This window comes from Nelumbo nucifera, chromosome 1, assembly GCF_055504915.1.
Source record: "Nelumbo nucifera cultivar China Antique chromosome 1, China Antique-T2T, whole genome shotgun sequence".
Classification (NCBI taxonomy): domain Eukaryota; kingdom Viridiplantae; phylum Streptophyta; class Magnoliopsida; order Proteales; family Nelumbonaceae; genus Nelumbo; species Nelumbo nucifera.
The window spans coordinates 3,510,437-3,534,585 of record NC_142649.1 but is presented as its reverse complement, the minus strand read 5'-3'; the positions used below and the strand labels follow the sequence as shown (position 1 = coordinate 3,534,585).

At 36.9% G+C, this 24,149-nt stretch overlaps 1 protein-coding gene across 4 annotated transcripts in view; it reads right to left on the bottom strand.

The window, feature by feature from the left end:
• Positions 1–330: 330 nt before the first annotated feature.
• LOC104605277 (3beta-hydroxysteroid-dehydrogenase/decarboxylase-like) overlaps positions 331–24,149 on the bottom strand; it is a 61,384-nt gene continuing 37,565 nt past the window's right edge. For 3 of the 4 annotated variants that reach the window (XM_010269975.3, XM_010269974.3, XM_010269976.3), the window contains exons 7-12: positions 17,201–17,399; positions 16,339–16,456; positions 16,078–16,252; positions 8,101–8,254; positions 1,106–1,172; positions 331–1,014 (exon numbers count right to left, since the gene is read on the bottom strand). In XM_010269975.3, coding sequence (XP_010268277.1) covers positions 794–1,014; positions 1,106–1,172; positions 8,101–8,254; positions 16,078–16,252; positions 16,339–16,456; positions 17,201–17,399 — 934 coding nt within the window. In that variant the 3' untranslated portion in view covers positions 331–793. The remainder of the gene's footprint in view (positions 1,015–1,105; positions 1,173–8,100; positions 8,255–16,077; positions 16,253–16,338; positions 16,457–17,200; positions 17,400–24,149) is intronic. The other variant, XM_088896244.1, reaches the window with a different exon arrangement.

The window sequence follows — 24,149 nt, the reverse complement described above, 5'->3', positions numbered from 1 at the left end:
CTTTCTTCATGGTTCATGAATCTTAGATACTAAGCTTAACAAACCAACAAGAGTTTTGGGAAATAAGAATGGAAAATAACTACATATTCATATTTTCTTTTGGATCATTATAACTTCATATTCATATTTTTTTGGCTCAATATAACTTAATATTCACATTCAGATATTCTCAATAATAATATCTTCATTTGTTGTTTGGTCTTGAGCAGTACTGATACCTTTTGTCTGGTGATATGGAACTAAATGAAGAGCATATGCACCATATCACCACAATTATTTATTGAGTTTACTAAATGGAATTGAATTTGGTAGTTGAAACAACTTTAGAAATTGAAACAAAAAACGTATGATATTTTAAATAATTCCTTGGTAGTGAAACAGCAAGTTCAAGAATTCTTGTTCCTACAAAAATAGTGTCTTACATTATTGAAAGATACATGAAAGTTGGGAGGTAAATCTGTTCCGATGCTCTCTACTAAACATAATCCTATTAAATGTGAATGAAAGTGAGTAGTTAGCTGATAAAGGACCATTACAGAGGCCGGTTGATCTTCTTTACTAGTGATTTACCAGACATGACAATGTCTGCCATTGGGAAATTCATTAGTACATTCATGCTCAATAAGATACTCATCAAGAAGGCACCAACAAAGTAGTGAGGTACTTCAAGACTTTCTAATATATGGATTACTAAATCACAATGCTTCTAGTGTGTGAAGAAACTTACCCCATCTCTATGGCTTGATCTATACTGCAAGAATTTAACAGTTAATGAAACTGGACAAGTTATTAGCTACTCTTGGTGTTGAATCTGTTGATCCTTAGGTCCAGCAGGAAATTCGTCTTGAGACAGTATGTTGTAATTACAAGCAAATGCTGATAAGGATGGTGGCAATTTTCTAATCAACAATCCCTTTAGTTTCCTCGTACCAATGGTAACAGCTTCAGTTACTCTACTGGCTTCATCTTCATATTGCTCATACACAAAGAATGCAGTGAACACAAAAACCAATGCTGCATTGTGTTTCAATAGTGTTATAAAAAATCAAAACAAAAAGATAAAATTTAAACTGCGTTCTGAGTCTGAGCTTATATTACACCTTACCTACACTGACAACTGCAGAGAAGGAAAACGGTAAAAGCAACCTCAGAAAATATAAAGGTGTTGCAACCTGAAATTTTTATAGGGAATTATCAGAAACTTAAGAAGTAAAATATAACCTCCATTGGACACCCCCTTACACACTACCATACAACTTTAGACATGAAGGTAGTAAAGAATCAATTCATGTAAAATATATAAAAAGGAAAGAATCAATTCAACTCACCTCTCCTATTTCTTCAGGAAACAAAGATACTTCTATATATATATATATATTGATAATTGAAAAGAACAAAAGATACTACTATATGTCCACCATAATCTTCTACTGGCACATCACATAATGCCCCTTTATTTTAGTTAGCTCATCCAGTCATTGATTATGGTCAAATAGTCAATGGTAGTTGATCTTGATGTTATTTTGCATTTACCCATCTTGGTGTTAGAGGTTATAGGGGTATATCGGCAATGTTGATAACATTTAGGCATGGTTCAAAGTATCGATACGATACGCCTGATACGGGGCGTATTGTATCGTACCTTTTGAAAAAGATACGGTCCGAAACGCCTGTTTCTAGGTGTTTCGGACCCCCAAATTTTTTTTAATAATAAAAAATATCTTATAAGCTTCCCAAAAAACTGAACTTTGAAAAAAAACTAAAAAAAAAGTATGTATCGGCCGTTTCTAAGTACCGATACGATACGACCGAAACTTGTATCGTATCAATACTTAGAACCTTGCATTTAGGGACTTGTATGTATTTATGGAATGAAGAGGGGCCTCTGTGAAAACCTGATATAATTGGGCCTCTGTGTGGGATTAGGGTTAAAGTGAGAGTGGATATCTTGTTGTGAGTCTATAGAGAGGTCAGTCATGTATCTCTTTTCTCCTAGTGGATATTTTTCCCTCTCTTCTTGTGGATGTAAGCTACCAAGCTGAACCATGTCAAACTTTGGTGTTTTCTCTATTTCTTCTTCCTATCTTCTTGATTTAAGTCTCTTTTTTGTTAGTTGACATGGTATTGGAGCAGGTTTAGTGTGGGAGCTAGTTTGGTGAACCAATGAAGGCTAGCAAATGAGTTATTGTTCACACAAGGTCTATAATGCTTGAATTTGTAAAGCAATTTGTAAGGGACCAGGTGTTGGTAGCAAATGAATGTGTATTAGAGAAGAGGAGGAGAGGGAGGGGTGTGGTGTGCAAGTTGGATTTAAAGAAGGCTTATGACTTTGTGGACTGGTCTTTTCTCCTAGAAATTATGGGGGGAATTGGGATAGGGAAGTGGTGGAGGATGTGGATGAAGGGATGCCTTAGTTCAGTGCAATACTCGATCATGATTAATGGTGTGGCTAGACTCTAGAGACTACTTTCCAGCGAAAAGAGGATTGAGACAAGGGGATTCCCTTTCCCCATTCCTATTCACTTTAATTGCTGATGTCCTAAGTAGGATGATCATGGAGGTTGATCAGAGAAACCTTTTTAGAGGATGGAGGGTAGGAAGACTTGAGGTGACAGTCACACATTTGCAGTTTGCAGATGACATCATCTTATTCTGTGAGGGAGGTAACCAGGAGAGCATAAGAAATTTTTTGTGAGCTCATCACCACCTTTAAATCACTCTCCAAATTGAAGGTTAATTGGGGGAAAAGTTGTGTAGCAGGGATTAACTTGGAAGATGAAAGTTTGAGAGAGCTAGTAGAGATTTTGGGATGTGGAGTCAAACAATGGCCATTGGAGTACTTAGGGCTAGACCTGTTCATGAGCCGGGTGGCCCGACGGGGGGCGGACGGGCTTGAACATGTTTATAGGCCCGCGGGCTTAAACTCGGGCCAAAAAGCCCGGCCCACAATAAGCCGGGCTTGGATTTTGTCAAAATAGCCCGGCCCGAGCCCGACCTAAAATTAGACTTAAAATGGGTTATGTGATTATGTCCATTTGAATAAATTTTTTGATTTAAGAATGTAAAACTGTGTTTTAAAACGTAAAAGGGAAAAACACCATCTTGTAGGCCCATTGTTCATTTAAATAGGAAAAAAAACCATCTGAATTTTTAATTCTAATTTGAATAGGGAAAATTGTAATTTTTTTTATTAGGTCGGGCTTCAGGCTTTTTATCAGGGCTGGACTCGGGCCCAAGTTATAGGCCCATTGGTCGGGCCGGGCTCGAGCTCGGGCCTAGCGTATTTCCATTAATGATGAGTAAAAGCCCGGCCCATGAACAGGTCTACTTAGGGCTACTATTGGGAGGAAATCCAAGATTAGAAGATTTTTGGAAGCTAGTGGTGGTTCACAAGGAAGTTGGCACTATGGAAGAGGAATTATTTGTCCATAAGTGGGAGAATAAAACTGATTAGAGAAACTCTAGCAAATCTACCATTCTATTTCCTTTCAACTTTTAGAATCCCAGTTAGAGTGTCAGGACATCTAGAAAAACTTATGAGGGATTCTCTCTGGGAACATGGGGAGGAAAAGAGGGATCATCTAGTCAAGTGTGAACAAGTCAGCAAAACAAAGGAAAAGGGAGGCAGGACTGGGGAACTTAGTTCATAGGAGTACTTCTTTGTTAGGAAAGTGACATTGGAGATTCCCATTGGCAAGAGATAGGCTGTGGCACAAGGTGATAGAAAGCATTCACGGGCTGATGAACAATGGCTGGGATGCAAAGATAGCCACCACATCTTCTTTGAGCTCTCCATGGAAAGCAATACAAGAGGTATATCCTATCTTTCTTAATCTCATCAGATTTGATGTGGGATGTGGGATCTAGGGTGCTTTGTTGGGAAGATCTTTGGCTGGGTGATACTCCTTTTTGCTCCATATTCACTGATCTATATTCAATCTCTAACTACAAGTTACAACCAATCTCAAATTTAGTCACCTTTTCCCACTCTGGATTGAGTTGGGATTTTGGTTTCAAAAGGGGTTTGAGGGATAATGAATAAGAGTCTCTTATTTGCTTGCTTGATACTCTTAAGTCAATTTTCTTCGATCCATCTTTGGAGGACACCAGAGTATGGTCTGCTTCTTCTGATGGAACCTTTACTTGTGCTTCTTTCTTCAATACCCTTGTACAAACTCCTGTTGGGGGTGAGAATTTTCCGATGAAAGAGATTTGGAGCAAGCCCATTCCACCAAAAATTCAAGCTCTTAGTTGGGAGGTGTTTCTTGGGAAGATAAATACTTGTGACATGCTTCAAAAAAGGAGGCCCAATAAATGCCTCTCCCCTTATATGTGCATCCTTTGCTCTGCTAATGGTGAACCCTTGCCCCATTTATTGATCCATTGCCCCTTTGTCCTTTTTGTATGGGAATCTCTATGCTCTCTCTTTGGTTGTAGGTGGAGTGCTCCCCAAGATGTAGTAAGCCTCTTCAATCCAAACTTTCTAAGGCAGCCAACAAAAAGAGGAAAGGTTATGTGGAAATCAGCAAGGGCGGCAGAGGTTTGGACAATATGGGAGGAAGGGAATGCAAGAATCTTCAATAAGAAGCATAGGCCAAAAGAGGCTATTGTGGAGGCCATAAAGATAAAAGTTGCTCACTGTTAGCCCTACTGCAAGGGCTAAAGGTTGCCAAGCAAGCTGATCTTAAGAACTTGGGGATAGAAGGGGACTCAAAAACAGTGAAATCTTGGCCCAATTCAAGCACTAATGTTCCTTGGAACTACAGACAACATTAAGGGAGATAGTAAGCATAGCAAGGGAACTTAATGCCTCATTCACATGGGTCAGGAGAACTGCAAATGGAATGGCTGACTCTCTAGCTAAACAGGGAGTTCAAAGGCAACAACTTTTTTGGGCTTTAATTTAACATTTTCTATTGAATTGTCTGCGCTCTTTCTGATGTAACTCTATTTTAATTATATTAATTGAATAAAATTCTCATTTTGCTGATAAAAAAAGGGACTTTTACCATTCAATGGGGAATATTTGTGAGTATTTTTCATCATTTTTCTGGAATTTTACTAGACCCCTAAAGGGGTGATATTATTTCTTATCAAAGGGCCATTTGGGCAAGGAAATCTGATATGATTGGTAAACTATGGTGTCTTCCAGTCCTTATTTTAATGCTATGCTATTAAAGTTTTTTCTTTTTTTTTTTTTTTAATTTCCTCCTTTGTTGGTTCTCTGGAAGGACTCTCTCCATGGAAGGATTTATCTTTTCCCTCATTGTCGGGTGGGCTATGCTCTTTAGCATTTAAACCGGTTTATATCTTCAAGAAAATTCTGGTTTCTATGTTGCATATCAGCTGTTTAATTATTGTCATAAAGGTTGACTGCTGGTCATTTAACCAAGTTTGGTGTTTTTCTTTGGGAGTTCTAACTTTTCAAAGAAATGTTATAGAAGCTCTGCAATTTCTCTGGTCAATTTATGATTATCAATACCAGCATGTAATATCGAATCTCAAGGTGACTATTTGTTGCTCGAGAAAATGAATTGTCCAATATCCAATTTGTTTACCTCATACATTTTCTTCATGGAAGATGTTTTATGAAATGTTTCAGCAATGATCCTTTATTATGCTCATCAGTTCTGAGCTATTGTTGAGGAAATCCTTGGAGTTTTGATCTCCATAGGAGACTTGGGATTTTGATTCACTTAATCTAGTTGGCCAACTCCAATTCCTTGATTTGGTTTATGGAGTTCATAATTGGCTTTCTGTTGACGAACTTTGGTTTATGGATTTCACCATAGTTGGCTTTCCGATAGTCAACTCTGTTTTGGCAATTCTGTTGGCATCTTCGGTTATCTAGTTGTTTGACATTGTTGGTTCTTCAGCTTGGTGGTTGTGATTGGCCTTTTAATGACTAACTTCAGTTTCTTTGGCATGGTATGCGTTGGCTTTTCATTGGCCAACTTTAGTTTGGTGATTACTAGACTAGATCATGAGATGGCTCTACTTAGGTTGTCACTTCGCTCTCTAAGGTCCCTTCAACTTTTGGTCAATTTAAGTTTCTAAAGTTTATTTTATAGAATTATTAGTGCCTTGGGACTATCGTTTAAGTTTCTTAAAGGGTCAAACTAGTTCAAAGAGTCTTATTAGAGTCCTATTAGGGAGTTCTTAGAATCTTGAAATGCCCATTTTATGTGATTTTGGTGTCATTAGATAGGTTATTAAGCAATCTATCTGACAAGATCATGATCATGTAAATCTAACATATTTTTAGAGTCATATAATAGGGTAGAAAAAAAAATTGATAATAGGGTCTAAGCCTATGACATGATTAAAAAATTTCTATTTTGGGTTTATATTTGACTTGCTCTGGTTTTGAAGTTGGTTTAATGGTTAGAGTCCATATTTGAGTATCCTTGTGGGTTATATATCACTTCCATGGAACTACAAGTCAAGTTGTGCAGTAGCAGCTTCTGTCTATGTAGGTCCTGGATAGTTATGTCTGCTAAAGTGCTAAGACTGTTCCAAGTTATGCCAGCAATGAAGTGGCAGTGGCCTGGTAAACTAGAGAATTCAGTGCTTGCTGCTGATTTTGGGCTTGACAAAGTTTCAGTTTCTAGTGATTCAATGAAAATATAAATATCCTCTGAGACCGTCTCTGGGACTGACTGAGTACTGAAGTTCACATTCCAAGCAGATTTTTTTTTTTTCGCTCTAAGTTTCTGCCTTTTCCTAGATACAATGATTTTATTGTTTATAACATTTCCAAGGAGGATTTGGGGAGATCTACACAAAGCATTCATGGGTTGGTTCTCCAACTCAAATCAATGTAAATCTGCTTGGAAGCTTCTCCAAAGCAGAATTTTGATTACCCCAGCCAAAACATAAAACAGAAAGAAATTCATGCGTCTTTTCCTCCTCCCCTCCCAAATAAAAAATGAGAGAAGGAAAAACCCCAATATAATATTATATTGACAAAAATGACACTTGGATAACTTTGCATGCTTTACCTACTTTTGTCAGACATGACATGATGATACCAGATTGCATGGACATGTAGGGAGTGTGCTTTATAACATGAACATTTCTAAAATATATGGAAGGTATACTCAATGTTTTAAAACATGGAGGCATGACACAAGGCGTTCCACTACCTAGAGGCATGAGGTGTAGTTCAGAACGTAAGAGGCGTAAGCCTCCCAAACACAAGGAGGCGTAAGCCACCTTAAAAGGAAGGGGGTTTGGAGGAAGAAGAGGAAGGGGGATCTCATTTTTCTTTATTTTTAATATTTTCTTTATATTAAGAACAAAAATGCATGACACTAGTTGAAAGCCTAGCACAAAAAAATGGGCTGCATTGAAAAGGGGGGCGGGGGGTCAGGGTCTGGGGCACTCTGCCCCCCAGCCAAAGGGGCTGGGGGCAGACCACTTTCTTTCTCCTTATCTTTTACTCTTCCCTTCCCTTTTCTCTTTTCTCTTTTCTTCTCTTCCTTTCTTTTTCTTTCCCTTCCCTTTCTTTTCTTTTCTTTTCCTTTTCTTTTTCTCTTTTTTTCTTTTTTTTTTCAGTCTTTTTATATGAGGTGTGCATGAGGTGCACGAGGCGTACGCCTCTAGCACGCCTCATGAAAAAAGCACATGAGGCGTATGTCAACGCCTCAGGGCGTTTTGGGAGCGCCTCCAGGCGTATTCCTCCCACGCCTTCTAAAACACTAGGTATACCTTGACAAATCATCATAAAAATTAATTTTTGGTGAAATATACTTTGTAAAAATAAGGTTTAGCTTAAAGAAACTAACATGATAGCATGGCATTATCAAAACCAACCAAACCAGATGACAACAATGATCAAAATCTGCCAACTCCTTGAAATTTTGGATTCAACTTCTGGACTAGATCTCAAAGATCTAATCTCTAATTGGTGGGTCAGGACCCTCTACATGCACAAAACCTTTCTGGATCTTCTTATATGATGGTTAGACCTAGAATAACTATACCATAGAGTTCCATCCACTGAAAATGGCATTATAAGCATGAAATTTACTTTAAATCAGTATGGAGAAAGGCAACGTCTTATTGGTTTTCATTACGTAGTAATTACACAAAACTTACCTTGAAGAAAAAATTCCAGTCACTTCCTTGTGCCAATGATCTTAATGTAAGAACTGCTCTATTCCAAACAGATGCAATGAACAAAAAAGCATCTCTAATCACTGATTCTGAAATTTCAAAATATGAAGAGATTCCTTGAAAAGTGAAACCAAACCTGTAACAAAAACTTAATAGTAAAAATGCCTGAAGGAGAAATTTTCCACTAGGCAAAAGAGGAATAGTGAAACTGCAATAGGGTGGAAGGGACATTTCTAAACCAATTCCACTGACTTCCAATCCTAAATATAAAATGAAGGCATCCAAAATGACAAGAATGCAACAGTTTTGTACAAACCAAAAGAAAAAATAAAGGGGAAACTTGAAAATTTTGATTGGAGAGAACAATCAATCATACTGCCAATTAGACCTGTTCATGGGCCGGGTGGCCTGATGGGCCGGCCCGGCCCGGCCCCCGGACGGGCTTGAACATGTTTATAAGCCCGCGGGCTTAAACTCGGGCCAAAAAGCCCGGCCCGCAATAAGCCGGGCTCGGATTTTGTCAAAATAGCCCAGCCTGACCTAAAATTAGACTTAAAATGGGTTATGTGATTATGTCCATTTGAATAAATTTTTTGATTTAAGAATGTAAAACTGTGTTTTAAAACGTAAAAGAAAGGGAAAAAAACCATCTTGTAGGCCCATTGTTCATTTAAATAGGAAAAAAAAACCATCTGAATTTTTAATTCTAATTTGAATAGGGAAAATTGTAATTTTTTTTATTAGGTCGGGCTTCAGGCTTTTTATCAGGGCCGGGCTCGGGCCCAAGTTATAGGCCCGTTGGTTGGGCCGGGCTCGGGCTCAGGCCTAGCGTATTTCCATTAATGATGAGTAAAAGCCCGACCCGAGCCCGGCCCGGCCTGGCCCATGAACAGGTCTACTGGCAATACAATCCCTTAAAAAGATATCAATTCAGAAGAAATTACAGAAAAAATATAAAATGGAAATTCTCTAAGTTGATCAATCTGGAATAAGACTCAAAGTAATTTTAAGAGAAATATCGGGATACACACGGATACACTAGGAAATTCAAATAAATTCTAAAAACTATGTTGATAACAATAAATACAAGTTTTGTATGACTATAAATAAGTTATTTAAACATAAAAACCATACTTCAATGGTTTATAGAAAATATGAGATATCAGGGCACAATTGGTAACAATTGAAAAATGATGGAAGAACTAAAATGTGTATGTATATACCTTAATTTTTAGAAAATCAATATAATTTTTCTTAATAATAGTCAAGTTTAGTATTTATTGACAAGCATCCACTAAGAAGAGAAAGTTTACTTATGAATCAAAATGCACAAGTAATTATAGGGAGAGAGGGAGAAAGAGAGAGAGAGAGAGGCATTGGGTTTAGATATTAAAACCATAATGTATCAGCTGATAGCTAGAATATCGGTCTATATTGGGCACATATTGGCTGATATAGACTAGAAATGACCCGAAACAGGCTTGTACTGGCCCGATACATACAAAAAGGATTACAACATTGAATTTAAATGCATTTCACATGTTGGGCTTGTCAGAGACAGTTTTTGGAAGAAAGAATGTTTTATGTGGCTGTGGCTAATGTGCCTGCACACCCAAAGAGAGTTGTATTATATATTCTTAAGTTACAAAAGGTGGGAAAGGGCAATTATGTCCTCCTCAAGTACAAGAAAGAATAAAAGAGAGTTGTATTATAAAATTCCAAAACCTCTTTATGATCACTTTGGACATTCAGGAGCTGGTCTACATAATGGAATTTTCAGCAATGAAGTTGCATGTTGATGTACTGTGGAGAACACTAGTGTGGACCCCACTAAGGTGGTCCCCACTGTTCGTATGTCAGCAATAAGTTATGATTAGGATTAGTTCTTTATGATAAGATTAGGACTAGTTTTTTATAAGATTAGGATTAGTCTTTTTTCAGCTTATCTTATCTTGCCATGTAAGCAATTCAGTCCTTTTAAAAGTATGATACTATGTACATAAATTTAAGAAAGGGGCGGCTGTTTAAACACATCAACCCAACTCTCTTTTATCAAAATCTCTCTCTCTCTCTTCCTCTTTTCTCCCTCTTCTTTTCTTATTTTTTTTCTTCTCCTTTTAAGTGTCTGTTGAATCCTAAGTGACTACTTGGTATCAGAGCATTCGATCTAGGGTTTCTCATGTGGAATTAATTCAGCCGACCACATGAGAATTATTTAGGGCTGAATTTTTTTCATTCGACTGATTCTTGGAGATTACAAGAAGTCTTCAGCAACTGTCCAAGGATTGGAAAGTGCTCATTGTAATCAAGAAGAATCAGAGAAGAATTAAGTGATCAAGGTTAGGTCTTTGGTCAAGATTGGAGGTGCCAATCAGATTTTTTGGTTCTCTCATCAAGATTGAAGTTGGCGATCAAGAAGATTTTTCTCCGAGATCAGTTCTGTTTCAGAAGTTTCTCGGGTTAATCAGAATCAAGATCAGTTTGAGCAAACTGAAGTTGGCGATCAGAATTTCAGCAAGATTTTTTTGAATCAAGATCAGTTTTTTTTTTCTCAGAAATTCCTGGGTAAGGTCTTATTCCTTCTCGAGGACAGCAACAAGGATAGCTTAATTTGTGAGGTACGACTATATAGAATTTTTTTTTTCTTTTTCTCTTCTAGGGTTTTAAGAGAAAACCCTGAAATCCAGGATTGTTACTGTGTCTGGATAAGAGATTAGACTTGTTTTTAAGTTTGGCTGCTATCTGATTTCTGTTCTCTGACCTTTGTTTTTGGAGTTCTGTACCCAGGCCAACTGCTGTTAGTTTTTTCAGACCCAGTAGGCTGATTGTTACAGTAAATAGGTGTTTTTTGCTTAACCCCTAACCAAGAATGGAGTTCAAGCACCAAGGGGAGGGTTTTTTTTGGGACTGGTTCAGGTGGCATGATTGAAAATACCTTCCAGATTACAACTGTAAAGTTTGATGGTTCAAACTACTTAGAGTGGGCCCAATCAGCCATGATGGCCATTGGGGGAAGAGGAAAACTGAACTATTTGTTGGGAGATGTGAAGGAACCAAATAAAGAGGATCCCACTTATGCTAAGTGGATTCAGGAAAATTATTTGGTGATGACATGGTTGTGCAATTCCATGCAGCCACACATCAGTCGAAATTACTTATGGGCAAAAACAGCTAAAAAAATATGGGATGTTGTGAAAGAAACCTACTCTCAGCCCCTTAATGTTGCTAGGGCTTATGAGCTGAAATGTGAGGTTAAAAATCTCAAGCAAGGTGAGAAACAAGTTTTTGTTTATTTTTCAATCTTGAAATCCTTGTGGCATGAAATTAACCACCTTAGTGGGGTCCACATTAGTGTTCTCTACATGTACAATCATGGTTAAAATGTCCACAAAATTCCCAATATTTCTATGACATATTTCCATTTCCATGGGTACCAACATGAAATATTATTGGAACCGACATATTTCCCAATGAAAGCTACAGTGCTATGTGGACTACAAGAGATTGTATTATAACAAAATTGGCAACAATGTTTTAGATATGTTGAGCACCAATTTATTACCCACCTAACAAACATGATTATTGATAACTCTGCATTTTGATGCCTTAAGGGCATCAATTCATGCGTATTTTCGGCCTTAGAATAGTCAAGATGTGCCATTTTCCTAGTTAAATGCAATGTTGTGGCCTCTAAGGGTCTCTGTGCAAATTCTGGGGAAAACTGGGAAGTTTTCATGGCTGAAATGCAGATTTTGGGAAGTTGGTGTGAAGTCCAGCTGAGAGAGGGGGTTTTTTGTGAAAAACTGAAAGCAGGAGGGCGCCTCCTAGCTGCTAAACCCAGTTTGGTGCCCCTCCTACTGTATTAGCATGCTCCCCACGCCTTAGCAAACCCTAGGGCACCTTTTAACCCATTCTTTTCACTCTTAATAACCCCTAGCCGCCCCTAACTGCTAAATCCTCACCTTCCGTCCCTTCTAATTTCCACCATCCATTCTAGGGCACTCTCTTTTTAGCATTCTAACCCTAGGGAGCAACCTAACTTCTAATATTCACCATTCAACCTTTAGCTATTAAATCTCAGCCCTACATAATATTGGGTGCCCTCTCCTTTTCTTTTCAGCCTTAGGATCACCTTAAAACCATCCTAACCCTTCATTCTAAACCCTAGGGCACCCATATTTCTACAAAAAACCCAGCTACCGCCCCCCTCTTTCTCTCTAATTCCAGTTATATCCACCATTCTCTATAAAAAGGACCCCAGGGGCCCTGGAGAAGGGGTTGGTCAATTCACCCAGTTAACAAGGCTAAGGTTTCTTGATGAGTTCAAGGGTTGTAGATGGGGAGGACACCCAAATCTTGTCAGGAGGGGTTCCTGCAAGCTGTTCAACCAATCTGCAGCTACCGCCATTGGATCTGATCAACCACTTTTTTATTTTCTTCATTTTCTTTTCTATTATTTTTATTTCTGCAATCTTTTGGATTTAATTCTTGTTCGTTTCTCTGTTTTGCAGATCTGAATTCATTCGGTTCAAGGCTAAGGTGTCTTGAGGGGTTCGAGAGTTGTATAAAGGATAGGCGCCCGGTTCTTGTCAAGAGGGGTTTTTGCAAGCTGTCTGGCCGATCTGCAGCAACCGCCACCGGATCTAGATTTTGGATCATTTTTTTTTTATTTTTTTATTTCTTTTGTTGATTCCCATACTTTATTAAATTCTGATTTTTATTTATTGTCTTGTTTAAATTCGAAACATTTAATTTCAACAATAATAGATTTTATTTTCATAATTTCTGCCATTTCCGATTGCATTCTCTTGTCTAGATCTAAGTACATATTAATTTTTCCCTCGCTTCCCTGTGGATACGACCCGTTCTCATCCCTTCACTGCATTAGCAGTGTTCCGGGGTGTTTAACGATGCGCTTCCGGACACACCAAGTTTTTGGGGCTGTTAACGGGGAAAGCACGAAGAAAAAATTTTATTTACTTTTTTTGGATCTGTTTCATTATGTTTTTTTTTCGTTTTATTACTTTATCCGTTATCTCAGTTTAGTTTTTGTTTCTCTTTGATTCTGCAGGACGGAATAGCGAAAGGTGGGGTACTGGAGCATTGCGGGACCGTGGGACGGAAGAGAAGAGAAGAGAAATTGGATTGTGTTTCAGGTGTAGTCGTTCCATTTTATTTTTAATTTTCTTATTTTTATTTCCAAACTCTTTTTTTGTTAGAATAGTTATTTTTGAAGTTTTAATTAATTATTTTTCTAGATTTGATTTATTTTTTTTAGTATTATTTTTCTTCCATTTTGTTTCTAGATCTATTCTTCTTTCTTTATTTTAATTTCTTGTTCGATTTTTTTTGCTTTATTAGGTTTGTGTTTTTCTTTTATTTCAGATTTAAAAAAAAACAAATTTTTTTCGTTTATTTTATTTTATTTTATTTCTTGCAACATAATTTTCTTTTGTTTATTTTATTATATTTTCAGTTTAAATTTTAGATTCGTTTTTTTCTTTTAATTCAGATAAAAAACAATAAAAAAAAGAAATACAAAAATTTTTCGTTTATTTTATTTTATTTATTTTTGCAGCATATTTTTCTTTTGTTTATTTTATTTGTATTTTTTTCTTTTTTTATCTATTTCTTGCATAATTTTCTTTTTGATCATTTTATTTTCAGTTTAATTTTTAGATTAGCAATTAGTTTGTTAGGATTTATTTTTGGTAGTTGTTAATTCTGTTTAGCACAATTAATTGTTGTTTTATTTTCTGTTTGCAATTATTACTTGTTGCTTCATTTAATTTCTTTTCTTTTAGTTGTTTAATTGAATAATTAATTGCTAAATAGGAAATTGTTGAAATTTTCGAATTTGAGTTTAAATTTCAAATCTGAGTTTAAATTTAAATTTTAATTTGAATCTGAATCTGAATTTGAAATTCAAATTTCGAAATTTAAATTTTTAATTTTCGAATTAAAAAAAAATTAAAAAATAAAAAATAATAAAAAATAATTAATATTTTAAAAGTTTTAAATTTGCATTCCAACATCTAGGATTTGATATGTTTTAGAGCATGCATCATATAGGAGAAGGGGTTGGTCAATTCACCCAGTTAACAAGGCTAAGGTTTTTTGAGGAGTTCAAGGGTTGTAGAAGGGGAGGACGCCCAGATCTTGTCAGGAGGGGTTCTTGCAAGCTGTTCAACATCTGCAACTACCACCACTGGATCTGATCAACCACTCTTATTTTCTTCATTTTTTTCTGTTATTTTTATTTTTGCATTTTTTGGGATTTAATTCTTGTTCATTTCTCTGTTTTGCATATCTGAATTCATTCGGTTCAAGGCTAAGGTGTCTTGAGGGGTTCGAGAGTTGTATAAAGGATAGGCGCCCGGTTCTTGTCAAGAGGGGTTTTTGCAAGCTGTCTGGCCGATCTGCAGCAACCGCCACCGGATCTAGATTCTGGATCATTTTTTTTTATTTTTTTATTTCTTTTGTTGATTCCCATACTTTATTAAATTCTGATTTTTATTTATTGTCTTGCTTAAATTCGAAACATTTAATTTCAGCAATAATAGATTTTATTTTCGTATTTTCTGCCATTTCTGATTGCATTCTCTTGTCTGCATCTAAGTACATATTAATTTTTCCCTTGCTTCCCTGTGGATACGACCCGTTCTCATCCCTTTACTGCATTAGTAGTTGTTTGAGAAACGATAAAATTATAAATGTTTAAATTGGTGTTCCAGGGTGTTAACGACGCGCTTTCGGACATAACAATTATCACTTTGAGCCAACTCGAAATTCTTTTCAAACACAATTAAATCTTAGTTTTTATTTTATAATAAACTATTTGGTCGATCTATTAGAACTATTTGCACTTTTTTTGAGTTTATATTTTGTTTGAACTCACTCTATCATGTTGTTTTGATGACTTGGATCAAGATAAGAAGTTAAAAGGGTCTACCTATGCATCTTTTATCGCTACATAAAATAGCATTCTATATTTTTGCCTATTTCATGATGTTTTCACCATGTTTATAATTTTTACAATACATCCATACGATGTTTCCAACATTTCCAATATATTTTCCATATTCTTTTGCTCTAGATTTTAAATGCCTCTTTCTGCATACGTTCTTCATGTAGGAACAAGCATAAATAGACATATTTCCTATATTTGAATGACTGGTATTTCCACCGACACCGACAAGTTCTTCATTTGATCAGATGGAGACTAATGTTAGGAAAATAAAGGCCATATGGAAGGGCTTTAGTTTTTCTGTGTTAAAGGTTTCCTAAATAGGTTAATTGTGCAAGATCCCTATACAATCCAACATATTTCCGCCATATAGTATAATGTGTCTGATCCAAACTGTTAATCAGATAGGAGACCCTTTGGATAAACCATGTGTTTATCAGATAGGATTATATAAACAATGCTTCCATAGATAAAGAAAAGGAAAACTTATCTATATTTTTTTATCTAAATAATCAGATAAGGTAATAGAATATATTAAATAGGTTAGGATTTTAGTATATAGATCACTGACACATTTTTCATACAGAAATTAACAAATTAATTGCATGGTGGCATTTTAAAAATAAGAGTGCAACTTCAGCGAACTCAGCTTTGACTTGTCAAAATTTGAATGGGTCCAGCCCAAAGGCCCAACCCGAGTTACACCCCTACTTAAAAACAGTTGATTACTTTCTTTTTCCTGACTCATGGTAACTAATGAATGCTAAGAGGAACATATGCCCCAAATTAATTGAGTCAATTATAAAAAGAATCATCATAAAATATCCCATTTTTTCATTTATGTGAATGGAAACTCACAATAATTATGTGTTACTATGTTGTACCATTGACGATTTTGTGGCAGCAGAAGGCATAGCATACAACCTTATCATGATAAAATACAGGCAAGCTAAAAACATACTAGAATGTAGCAGGGAGGTGCCGATACCTACATTCTTGATGGTAGAAAGCCAATACTGAAAAGGATGGCTATGCCTACTAGAAGAAGCTTGGCGGTGGATGAGATAAAAGTTCTTCCAGAAAGGATATACCAGTGAAATAATAGAGATGAAGCAAGAAAACAAGAAAATGTTTTCTTCTCATCTCTCCATAAAAGAATGTCAGCAACTGCAAAAAGGATAATATTAACATCATGCTCTAAAAGGAAAACAGAGAATTGCCACCATCAAATGTACTAAGAATGTGAAGCCTACCTCTTCCACTGCCGAGCATTATATTTGCTTTAGATGGTTCAGTAGAGTTTTGGAATCTCATGGAAGGTGAAGCTTCTTCTAAATGAGAGAATGATTCAATGGTTAATGTAACACCTTCCTGTATATCCAGTAATTAACCATCAGAGGCACAGGTAAAACTTCAGCATAGGTTTGACATGCTTTTACTAGTTTTGCTATTAAATATTGACAAGGACAGCCACTCAAAAGATCTCAAAGTAAGAAGATATTGTGTCCCAGAAGTAGCCAATTTCATGTTGTTAACTATCCAACCATATCTTCTTTTATGTGGTCATAAAAGAGAACTAAATAAATTCCGTAAACAAGGAAATGCATAGATGACAACTGTTTGATCAATTTATGGCAGATAAAGGGAGACGACAGTTCACCTTGATGTGAGCATTCCTCACTTACCAGCAGGTGAAAATAATTATGAAACTAGGTTTGCATACGTGATGATAACTTTAATTGCAAATGTGCAAGTCATCAAAGAATTTTGATATAGCAAAAAAGAAAAAAATATTAATCCCTGATGAATTCAAAGGAATTTACAAGATTGATTTGACAGAAGAACAAAAGGATTCTCCACTTAAAATTTCAAAATACACATGAATAATTATAATAATTCATGAAAATAAAATGTCTTGTAAATTCCTATGAACCCATATTACTGACAGAAGAACAAAAGGATTCTTGTACATCAATCATTCAATCTTCAGCTCCCATATTACTGAAGAATGCACAGATGAGGTGAGAGAACAATCCCAAATAGGAGAACAAAAATAATAACGAAAGAACCCATTATCAGCAAGGAAATGCCTATGACATAAATAGTAAGACTTACTTCTAATGATATAATTGGTGAGTATCCAATATGGTTTTGAGCTACAGAACAGTTGAATGTCTTTGTGTGTGAGAGCAGGTGAACATTCACAGGAGTCAGTAAGGAAAGGACATCTCCTTCATACCCCAACTTCTTGTGCACCCATCTGACAAGAACAAAAAAGAAGGAAACCATCCTAGCAGGAAGTTGGACTGTTGGCCTGCCATGGAAAACAAATAGCAGCACGATTTCAGGGAGTCCATATATAAGATGCAATCTAAATAACAATATGATAATAAATGTGTCTAGGATTCAGAATGCGGAAGCAGAACAGGTTTGGGGCTCAATCCTCAGAGTACCAATGAAGTCAGCCAGCACCTTCAAGAAAATGGCACAAGTCTATGACTTCAAAGATAACATAAGAACAGCAGATGGGATGGAGATAAGAAAAAACAATAAGGAAAAAAGAAAGGACCTCACCCACCTACTGAAAAACCATCACAAAAATCTCTACAAATAACCCACTCAGAATTCTTCCCCAAGAAGACCCCAAGACTATGAAGCCAATAGTTAACAATATAAAACTAGGGAAAGGGGGAATTTAACTTGGGTGGGTTTTTTTTTCACAGCTTTATACTTCATTTTTGGCTATATACTCTGACTTAGAAAACTAAATAAAAGAAAATTACATAGAAATATTAATATATGCATAATGTACATCATGTCCATGACTTGTGTGCATCAGTATGAGCTGAATACTATACATAATGTAAACAAGTTACATAAAATTATAAATAGAGGCTTGACTGATTGGGAGAATGGATCTCTCAAATGTGATTGCTGTCTGCCTTATCCCAACTATATGGTGTTGGCTACATGAATCCTGTTTCACCAATCCATCCTATTTAAAACCATATCTACTGCTAAATTATTAGTGCTTAAATCATTTCTTACTACTTCTACCATGTCCTTTGTGGTCTACCCCTAGCTCTTCTAGCCCCTTCCACTTGTAACAAATTACTTCTTTTTCCTTACTATGTATAAAATATGATCTTGTACATTGCATTGGAAAAGGAATACTAATATTATCAAGACCATCCATTCATCCTCTTTTCTTTTTCTTTTTGATGAATGAAGATAATTTATTAGTTTAGAAAAAGGCAATACAGGAAACCCAAGAAGAGGCATGAGCTGTTACCTTCCACTTGTAACAAATTACTTCTTTTTCCTTACTATGTATAAAATATGATCTTGTACATTGCATTGGAAAAGGAATACTAATATTATCAAGACCATCCATTCATCCTCTTTTCTTTTTCTTTTTGATGAATGAAGATAATTTATTAGTTTAGAAAAAGGCAATACAGGAAACCCAAGAAGAGGCATGAGCTGTTACCTTCCACTTGTAACAAATTACTTCTTTTTCCTTGCTATGTATAAAATATGATCTTGTACATTGCATTGGAAAAGGAATACTAATATTATCAAGACCATCCATTCATCCTCTTTTCTTTTTCTTTTTGATGAATGAAGATAATTTATTAGTTTAGAAAAAGGCAATACAGGAAACCCAAGAAGAGGCATGAGCTGTTACCTCTTCAAAAAAAAAAAAAAATATTACATCAAATTAAAACAGAAATACCCAGAAGTAAAATTACAGAGCAGCCCAAAATAAATTTTCCCTTGTGGCCCCCTGCTTAGCTAACTCATCCGCTAAAGTATTTGCTGATCTTCCCACCCAAAGAGAGGTAATAGTCGTGTTTCTTGTAAGCCAGTTGACTTCCCTCAATAAGTCTGTGTCGCCACATGACTGAAGCTGGGTCTGTCAGCCATCCCACAACAATCTGAGAGTCTCTTTCCACTACCAGGTGCTGAACTCCTAATTGTTCTGCAATCTGAATACCTTGTACCGCCGCTAAAATCTCAGATCTATTAGAGTGTCCTATTCCCACGCGGCCTGAAAACAAGGCTAAGATGTTGCTCTCCGTATCTCTCAGCACCCCTCCTATCCCTGATGGGCCTAGGTTTCCTTGGCTGCTGCCATCAAAGTTCAGCTTTACCCATCCTTCGGGCGGGGGGATCCAAACCGCAGATTCCCTGTCCTTCCTTGTATGGCTGTTAGCCACCGCTCTCCAATTTCTCCAAATATTATCAGTCCATAATTCTCAACCAATGAATGGTCCTAGTCAAGATACAATCCTCAACAGCCTTGTTAGAGTTGACAGTACAGGGGTATTTTGTATGGCTGAATGCTTCTTTCCTTTTCTTTGAATATCCTTGCACTCCTCTCTTCCCAGATTGTCCACAATGCAGCTGCTCTAATACATCTCCACATCAATTTTCCTTTTTTTGTAGGCCATACAAAAAAGGAAGGATCAAACAGCTGACTTAAGTCTGTGGATAGATTCCACCTGCACCCAAACAAAGAAAAAATCCAAATCCAAATAGCACTAGAAAAGGAACAAGATACAAGTAAGTGGGAACAATCCTCACCACTAGCCCTACAAAGTGCACACCAGTTAGGGGACAAACACATGAAAGGCCTTTTCTTCTGCAAGCAATCCAAAGCATTAATCTTTCTATAAAACACCTCCCAACAGAAAATAACAAATTTAGGTGGAACAGGTCTAGACCAAATCTCCTTGGTTGGAAAACCCCACTGCCTCAGGGAAGAGCATAGAGACTTAAAGAAGGAAGCACAAGAAAAGTGACCTTTTGGATGAGGGGACCATAATCTCACATCCACAGTAAGAGGGTCCAAAAAGACACTGCCAAGAAGAGACAACAGATCTGAAACACTGTCAAGTTCATCATCCCTCAAACCTCTCTGAAAGCCAAAGTCCCAACTTAAGGACGAGGGTGAATTAGGAGATGGGAGAAAATGAGAGATAGCTTTTTCCTTGTAAAGGGAAATAGAATAAAGAGACGGGAATTGGTCCTTAAGAGCAATAGTACCCATCCAAGTGTCTTCCCAAAATAAAACAAAGTTACCGGAATTGAAATCATACCTGACAAAGTTGAGAAATTGAGGGAGGATACTCGGATTGCTTTCCAAGGAGATGCTGACGTTGCTTGATGTAATACACACACATCCCATCCATTTTCCAGTTTGCCATGTATACTAGCTATCACTTCATGCCACAACCTCTCCCTTTCTCTAGGCCACCTCCACAACCATTTTCCTAATAGGGCTTTATTCTTGAGAGTTAACCTTCCTAACCCCAGTCCACCTTCCTCTTTGCTCCTACAAACTATTTCCCAATTGATTAGATGATCTTTCTTTTCCTCCCCTGGCTTCCAAAGAAAAGTTCTCATTAATCTCTCCAGTTTCTTAACCTCCCTATTGGCAATCCTAAAAATGGACACAAAATAGACCGGTAGGTTTGCTAAGGGTGGCTCTCAATAAAGTCACTCTACCCCCTATAGAGATATAGTTCATTTTCCAAGAAGCTAATCTTTTCTCAAACTTTTCCAAAACTGGGGTCCAAAAACTACTCTCTTTTGGGTTAGCCCCTAGAGGGAGACCTAGGTACTGCAAGGGCCAAGAAGAAACGGGACAACCTAGAGAATTTTCCACAGACTGAAGAATCCCCTCATTCATATTGACACCTACCACACAACTCTTATCCAAGTTTATCTTCAAATTGGAGACCTTCTCAAAGTGTTGTACCAAAGCTCTAAGGTTCCTCACTTTTTGCCTATCACCTCCACAAAATATTATGATATCGTCAGCAAACTATAGATGGGTTACCCGAACACTGTTCCTTCCTATCCTCCAACCACTCACTTCCTCTTCCCTATCTGCCTTAGAGATTAATCTACTGAAAACATCTGCAACTAAGGTAAAAAGAAATGGGGAGAGTGGGTCACCTTGTCTAAGGCCTCTACAAGCTGGAAAAAATCTTTGACCACCCCATTAACAAGACTGAGTAATGGTAGGAGCTAATACAGTCCATTACCTAGTTGCACCATCTATCTCCAAAACCACAACACCCAAGGACCTCTAGTAAAAACTCCAATCCACCAGATCATAAGCCTTCTCTAAGTCTAGCTTACATGCAAAACCTTGATTCCCCGACTTTCTCATGTCCTCCACACACTCATTTGCTATTAAGATCTGATCACTTATTTGCCTTCCCTGCACGAAAGCACCTTATGCTTGACTAATGATGGATGGTAGTACTACTCGAATTCTCATAGATAACACTGTAGCCAGGATTTTATAGATGCTTGTCACCAAACTAATCGGCCTATAATCCTTAGGGTCCTTTGCATCTATCTTCTTTGGGATTAGGGCTAAGAAAGTTGCATTAACTCCAATGCTTACCTTTTTTTTTTTATCTGCAAATTCCTGAAACACCCCAACAAGATCTTCTGTAACAACATCCCAACAATCCTGATAAAAAGCCATTGTGAAGCCATCTAGACTAGGTGCTTTGGATCTATCAATTGAAAACACCGCCTGTCTGATCTCTTCTTCAGCAATATCCCTTTCTAACCAGTTTACTTGTTCTTCAGATATCCTATTCCAATCCAAATCTTCCAATGTTGGCCTATTATTCAATGGTTTCCTATAGATTGATTTGAAATGATCCACAAACAATCTTGCTATCTCATCTTGATTTGTTACTTCCTCCCCATTCACCTCTAACTTAGCCACGAAATTTTTTCTTCTCCTCCCATTAGCCAACGCATGGAAAAATTGTGTTCCCATCCCCTTAATCCATTTGTGTTTTGACTTTTGCCTCCAAGAAATTTCCTCTCTCAGAAGGACCTCTTCCAAATCCTTCTTTAAGTTTCTTCTCAAAACCCTTTCTTGCTCACTCATCATCCTTTGGGCTTCTTTGGAATCTAATTCCTCGACCCTAGACAACAAATTATTTTTTTGCTCCTCTATTCTTCCAAATTGTTCCCTGCTCCACTCCTTAATTTTGGATCTCAACCTTTTCAGCTTTTTGTGGAATCTCACTCTCTTCCACTTCACCCCTCTTAAATCTTCTCTCCACTCTCCAATCAAGTGCACAAAATCCGGGTGAGTTAATCACATATTCTCAAATCTAAATGGCCGTGGACCAGAGGCTATTATTTCCGAACTTAACTAGACCAGAGTTCATTCATCCTCTTTCTTCTATTTCAGATCTCTTTCTTTATGTTTTTAGGAAACATTGAGAGGTGATTCAGATGCGGTTGCTTCTCACTATTCCCTCTCTATGATTTCCTCCTTCCTAAGTGATGTGATGGTGAATTGATATGTTTTTTTTCTATTTGTTTAAATACAAATAGGAATTGCGAATATTTGGTGTGATACGTTGTCTGTGTCTCTGCGATACTAGAAAAGAGTGACATGCATGCAGTCCGTGATTAGTGAAAGTGTTGTTTGGTCAGTTCTTTAACCAGTTATATGACCCACCACTGTCAAGAGGTGCTGTTTGTAAGTTCACACTGGTGTTTACATGCTGAAAAATGGCCATTTTTGTGATCATTTAGGAAAGTGGTGAGCGACACATATTAATGCAATAAATTTCTGTTGCTGATAAAAAATGTGGCAAGTGAAAATAGATTCTAAATCCACTGCTATGTTGTCTTCTGGCTTTTTATCCATTCAAACGACTTTGATCAAGTTGAATAGGAGCAACTATGTTGTATGGATGGAATCTATTGAAGTTTTTTCTAACGGACAAGGGAAAAGTTAAATATTTTGACTGATTAAGAAAGCAGAATCTAGTAATTTTATTTATTATGATTGGGTACAAGAGGATGTCCAAATTAAAACATGGTTGTGAAATTCCATGGAACATAAAATCAGCAGCATTTTGATCTTCTTAGTTACTAGTATATGGCATCAAGTGAAGAAAATGTATTTTGAGAGCAATCATATTCCTTGCATATGCCAGTTTACAGTAACTAGCCAATGTTTCTTTTGGAAAGTCGCTTTGGATATAAACATAATAACCTGATGGGGTGCTCTCTTAGGTGTATATATTTTATTTATGTGCAGAAGTAAGCTTTTGGGTATAAATGAAGGGATATTTTTTTGATGAATATAGAAATAAGAATATTTCCTTATTATTTTTATGAGGTTGGTTTCCTAATAATGGTAATGTGCAAAGTTAGAAGCATTGTCTTTTGAGAATGGAGAAGGTCATTTTATTTTCTTCTCTTTGCATGTCTTTAATTCAAAGAAAGACAAAGCCAAAACTTCAATGGACTTATAGACCAATAAATTCATTCAGAAGTATATAAAATATCATGGCTAAGGTTCTTGTGTACTTAGGGGTGCAACTTGGGCAGACCCAACCCGAGTTTTTGCACGGGTCGGGCCTGAGTTTTCAGGCGGTGGGCTGGACCTGGACCAGAAAACTTGGGCCTGACCTAAATGTAGGTTGAGGCCTCGGGTAACCTGAGCCCAACATGTGCCTGGCCCAACCCAACCAAGAACTGACCCAACTTGAGCCCGCTCAAACAGTATACATGTATAAAATATGTATTTTTATATTTATATATGAAATTTGTACATATTATCAATCAATTCTACTCTTAAATTGGGCATAAAGCCCAACAAAAAGATGGCACTATAAAACTATATACATAAATTATTTTAAACCAAAACAACCTGAACCGGAGCTCAGCTTGATTATGTTGGGTTAGGTTGGGACTGGGTTGATAAACTTGGGCTTGACATTGGATTGGGCTAGGCCCGAGCCCAAGGCTTCCACCATTAGAGTTGGGGCTTGGGTTGACCTTCGACCTGGCCCAACCTGCCCAAGTTGACCTCTAAAGGTAATTAATTAGTAGGTAATAATAGTGCATGTGTGTGTTCTTGGTTTGTAGGAACTGTATAAGTTTTCTTTCACTAAAAATATGGTAAACTAAAACCAATATTGTAAGACTCGGACCGAACCGATTTTTTCAGATTTCTGAAAAAACTGGTGGAACCTTTGAAAACCAGCTAGGTTTCAACAACCCAGCC